This window comes from Amphiura filiformis, chromosome 12, assembly GCF_039555335.1.
Source record: "Amphiura filiformis chromosome 12, Afil_fr2py, whole genome shotgun sequence".
Lineage (NCBI taxonomy): Eukaryota > Metazoa > Echinodermata > Ophiuroidea > Amphilepidida > Amphiuridae > Amphiura > Amphiura filiformis.
Window position 1 is genome coordinate 29,340,728 of NC_092639.1, and position 6,016 is coordinate 29,346,743.

General features: G+C 36.3%; 1 protein-coding gene across 1 annotated transcript in view; it reads left to right on the forward strand.

Annotated features, from left to right (window-relative positions):
• Window positions 1-4,525, forward strand: part of LOC140166030 (nucleoporin NUP188-like) — an 89,882-nt gene extending 85,357 nt beyond the window's left edge. Inside the window, 2 exon segments of the mRNA XM_072189403.1 lie at window positions 1,051-1,180; window positions 1,727-4,525. Coding sequence (XP_072045504.1) covers window positions 1,051-1,180; window positions 1,727-1,930 — 334 coding nt within the window. The 3' untranslated portion in view covers window positions 1,931-4,525.
• The last annotated feature ends 1,491 nt before the right edge of the window (window positions 4,526-6,016 follow it).

Below are 6,016 nucleotides of genomic sequence, written 5' to 3' on the forward strand. Positions count from 1 at the left end.
AATGGGGCATTCTCAAAGGACATACTGCTGGCTTGTAAATGTGTGCATCAAATAAAGAATAGCAAAGCAGCAGCCAGGGAGCCTCAAAACTACCAATTTTGCGACTTTCCACTGATTTAGTGGGAGCAGGTCACAAATGTGTGAGGCAATGGGTGTGTATGGACGTGGTGTCATCTGTCTGGTAACCAATCACTGGACAAAAAATCATTTTAAGATTTCATAGAATCAAAATGTGAAAAAAAACCATTACTCTATTTGTAATAACATTTGGGCTATTCCATTTGAAATCCATACACCCCCTGTGGAAGACCTACAGGGAGTGTGAATTTCAAATGGATTTACCTGAATTTGAAATTTGCGGTCATGTCTTCCATATGGGCTGTATGGATTTCAAATGGAATAGCCATTGTTAGGCCTAAAAAAAAATTGTTTGATTGGCGTAACCCGACCTACCCTAAAATTAGGCGCGACCCTAACTTTTTTTATTATTTTTTTTGCAAAAAAAATAATAAAATTAAAAAAATAAAGATAAATTAATTAAAAAAAAAAAAAAAAAAAAGTTCCAAAGCCTTTATCAACCGAAATTTATAGCTTAAAAAGAAAAAAAAAAAAAAAAAAAAAAAGAATCCCGACCTACCTACCCTAAATTTTTTTTATGTTACGCCAATCAAACAATTTTTTAGGCCTTATCTGTCAGTAAACAAGGTTTGTTGTATCTGATCAAAAAAACCCACTTACTTGCAAACACTGATGCCTTTGTTAACATGTGAAGATGAACGACTGCTACTGGCAACCGCTGCTAGATGTATCTCTAGCGCAGAACTTATTAACAGTTGGTTTCCATCTGGGTATTTTCATGATCATTTGCCAGTAGCAAGGGATCCAGTAGCAGTCACTCCTCATCAAGTGTTGACAAAGGCAACAGTGTTTGCTGAAACATACACAAGTGCATTTTCTGGATTGGATACAACGAACCTGGTTTACTGAGTTTCACCAAACCTGATGAATTTGTTCAACCTCAAGTGTGTCTTTTTTTCTTTGTGTGCATAGATCTGTGTTATTCTTAATCATGGAGAGTGGTATCTGGTTGATTATGACACAAGGTTTGAGGTGTTTAAAGGAAACCAATCTTCCATTACGTGACAGACAGCTGCTGAAAAGAGAACTAAGCACTGAACTGGTAAGTCCACGAATTATCAGACATTGCAATGCCAAGGGGCAGCTAGATGGTAGATCAACCATATTTGTGCAACTGTATTTTGACCCGGCTCACAAAAATAGGCACTGAGCCCTTATTAATGGTCACACGCCAGTTATTTTACAGTTGTAGGAGGACAAGATGTTGATTTTGCTATCAACTGTAACATTTTGACCAAATACTTCGTACGTTTTAATCTAGTGGCATTTTTCAAACAGTATACTTTATTTTGATACACCCTGTAATACTTACTATAGTTTGGTTAGCTGATTATTGCCGAAAAAAATGAGACTCATAATATCATGTATTCATAAAGAATGGCATACATGCAGTCACAGTGTTTATGCCAGTTGCATCTTGTGTTATGTGTGACTGGCACGCACATATGTGAATTTACACAAGCGTTGGAACTTTAGTGACGCCCGCAGTAACAAAAACTGAATAATTTTCACCAATTATAAGCCAAACAATCTATGATTAACTTTCCAACCCATTCAACAACACTCATTTCTTCATCTTTTGTTGCAGAGCACATTTTTGCACGAATTGCAACGCTACTTCCGACGCGGCGGTCCAGCCTCGCCGTCTTCAGCCAGCCCATCTACGTCAATCTTACGAAATCCATTATCTGCATCGGGCAGCAAGTCATCCTTGCATTCATCTTTCAGTGACCAGCAGGAACAAGTCTTCTTCCGAGTCCTCCAAATGTTTATCCAGCAGATTCTTAGATGAGGTTGAGGAAAATTTGGACCCCACCCCCTTCAAATACCTTGCTCCACACCTGGGTAGTGCCAATGCTGGTGGATCAAAGACTCACACAACGTTTTCCAATCTTGGCCAACTTGTTCAGGCGGGCAAGTAGTAAAGCACAGCAACTTGCCAGATTTTCAGGAACTTTCCTGATTTCAGGGAATTTTAAAGAAAAGAAAATTGGCAGATTTCAGGATATTTTTGCTCTACCCTTCCTGTGCAAAAGAACAGGGAAAGGTATATTTTCAGGATTTTGTGATGTATTGTTGCACACAATGTTCAAAACCAAAGTGTTTTTGATGAACCCAAGGATGCCAGTTTTCAGGTAATTACCCGATTATCTACTTTTTGTAACTCCAAATTTCCGCACTTTTATTTATTTTCAGCCCATTTTTAGGCTTTATAGCCCAAATTTGTGCAATTTTTCAGGCTTTTCCTGCAAAGTCACTTAAGGCCACTGGCATCCCTGTAAACAATTTCGTCTGGGGAAGTAATGGCTATTTTAAAACTTGCCCGGTATATTTTCAGATTTGAACCAGACAAGTGCTAAATTTGAGCCCTGTGATGGAAATTGGCTGAAAGTACAGTACAATACAGTTCAACCGTCATTATCCAGACCTTTTATATGGATCTCTCTGTTATCCAGCTATGTATGTGACTATTAAAACTTTAATGTACGATTTCTGTCAAATTTTAATTTTGTTATTCTTTATTCAAAATGTTGAAATAATATTAGTAATAACTGCCAGGAAGGGTTGCTGTCCATTTTAAGTTGAAATAACAAGGTAAAGTAAAAGAAAACCAAAGAGAAATAATACAAAAGAAGTTAAGTTTTAGAATTGAATACCTGAGTGGAAGAAGGGCCCAACTCCATCAAAACGGTTTTTGAGATATTAAGAAAAAACTTAATATTTTGAAAAGTTTTATAGACAGAATGTTTTCATCTTCAGGGAACCTTTAATACATGAACATACAGTATTACATACATTCGAAATTATATATGATGTTTCCATGGCAACGGTACAGGTCTTAATACGAGCTGGAGTTGGGCCCTTCTTCCACTAATATACTGCAAGTGCCAGTTCCATAAGTAGATGTGTTACAGAAATTTGGTAATTATCCATTAATTGCACAAGTAGAAGCTTGTAATATGTTAGCAAGAAAGTTTATTGTAGTGAAAAGCAGATTTCGTGGATGAACAAAATTCCTCTTTATCCCAATATTTGTGGAAGAAGGGCCCAACTCCATGGAGTTGGGCCTTTCTTCCATGAAAACCATGATTATGTGTATGTGGAAGACTATTTAGAGAGTGGATTTTGGCTCATCTTTCACACACAAGGAAGAACAGTCTGCTGGCAATAAAATGCTGAGTCTAACTCATTTCTGTAAAAAAATTGGAGTTGGGCCCTTCTTCCACTCAGGTATTCAATTGAAAAAAAAGCTATCCACCAATTGAGCACCAAAAAAAAAATTGTGCATTATGCCTTTAAGTGAAATATGAGAAAGGCATGCCTAAAAAATGTGGAAATCAGGAAGCTTTTTCCAGGGAAATTTGGGCATTTGGAGGGAAATTTTAGCATTTGGAGGGAAATTTTGCATTATCCAATACAGGAAAAGGTGGGAAATACACAATTTTCTAATATAACTCACCAAGCTGGTGAATAGCTTATTTAAATTTTTCAAGTGAAAATCATCTAATTTTCTAATGAGATAATCACTAGAACATACAAGGTGTCCTTGAAAGAATGTGATTTGAATTCCAAAATCGTCCACAGTGACATGTCATGGAAATGCCCTTTGCACCAATCATACTGTCCCAGCTGAAGGTGAATCATTCTTTTTCATTGACCAGAAATGTTGACATGTGTTTAACAGGTAAAACAAATTCTGTTTATTTCGAACACAAATGGCGTTTGAACACATGTGTATGAAATCATCGGTCGCAACACACAATGGCGTACGTGAAGGACAAAATATATTTACGAGAAAAACATTTTTGTAGGATATGCTAGTAATAATGGAGTCTATACTCCTCCACTGTTATCTCTCAGTGGCCCAATTCCATTTGAAATTGAAGTTTAACGGTCATTAGGGATCAAATCAAAACTCGACCGCCGGTTGAACGGTGGTTACCGGCGGTTTAACCGCGTTCCATTGTTTGGAACAATAGAAACCGGCTCCAACCGGACGGAACCGCCCAGGACCGCCAGTTGGCCACCGGTCGAGTTTTGATTTGATCCCTTAGTTGAAAAGGAATAACTATTAGGCCTATAGGATATAGCTAGTTCTAAACCTTTAAGCCACTACGTGAAAATTTTGAAAAATCGCTATGTCACTTTGTGTTTTGACCGATGAAATGCATGGTCAATAGGCATTTGGCGAAACCACTATTTGATGTGTAGTACAAGTTCAGATGCCAATTTTGTAGTAGACGTATATAAAAAAAATGTATTTTCATATTTGATATGTCATGCAATGAAACAATTGTAAAGCAAAATGTTTGTATTTAAAAAAACAAAAAACAAAACAAACAAGAAAAACTTGAAAATAAAAAGAAAATAGCAATACAAAAATAAATGTAATCTTGGTTGACTGATTTGGAGTGCCTTTTGCAGGATAAAGAACTTCTTACAAAATCATGGAACTAGAATGTTTGTGGTGTCCGTGTCTATCAACACATGATTTATTAAACTTCAGCAGTTGAAGATCAAGGATGTGAATGAGGGTATTATATATCTCATGGACATCTTTGATCTTCAGCTACCGTAATACCCTCATTCACATCCATGATCCTCAACTACCAGTACCACACTAAGAGATTATAATACGCTCATTCACATACTTGATCTTCATCTAACACACTAAGAGATTATAACACCCTCATTCACATCCTTGATCTTCAGATAACACACTATAGAATTGATCTTTAACTACCACATGATAGAGATTATAATACGCTCATTCACATCCTTGATCTTCATCTAACACACTAAGAGATTATAATACCCTTATTCACATCCTTGATCTTCAACTACCACACAATAGAGATTATAATACCCTTATTCACATCCTTGATCTTCAGCTACCTCACTAAGAGATTATAATACCCTCATTCACATCCTTGATCCTCAGCTACCACACTAAGAGATTATAATACCCTTATTCACATCCTTGATATTCAGCTACCACACTATAGAGATTATAATACCCTCATTCACATCCTTGATCCTCAGCTACCACACTAAGATATTATAATACCCTCATTCACATCCTTGATCTTCAGCTAAAACACTAAAAGATTAAAATACCAACATTAACATCCTTGACCTTCAGGTATCATACTATAAAATTTATAGTTCCTTCATTCACGTCCTTGATCTTCAGCTACCACACTATAGAGATTATAATACCCTCATTCACATCCTTGATCTTCAGCTACCACACTATAGAGATTATAATACCCTCATTCACATCCTTGATCTCCAGCTAAAAGATTAAAATACCAACATTAACATCCTTGATCTTCAGGTACCATACTATAGAATTTATAGTACCTTCATTCACATCCTTGATCTTCAGCTACTACCAAAAGATATAATATTACAATTATTCACATCCTTGATCTTTAACTACCACACAATAGAGATTATAATACCCTCATTCACATCCTTGATCTTCAGCTACCATACTATAGAGATTATAATACCCTCATTCACATCTTTGATCCTCAGCTACCACACTATAAAGATTAAAATACCCTTATTCACATCCTTGAACTTCAGCTACCACACTAATAGATTATAATACACTCATTCACATCCTTGATCTTCAGCTACCACACTATAAAGATTATAATACCCTTATTCACATCCTTGATCTTCAGCTACCACACTATTAGATTTTATATACCTCATACAAATATTCCTGTCATATGATTGGTTGAAAGTGCAGTCATTGAATTAACTATGCCCTCATTCACATCCTTGATCTTCAGCTACTACACTATAGAGATTATAATACCCTCATTCACATCCTTGATCTCCAGCTAAAAGATTAAAATACCAACAT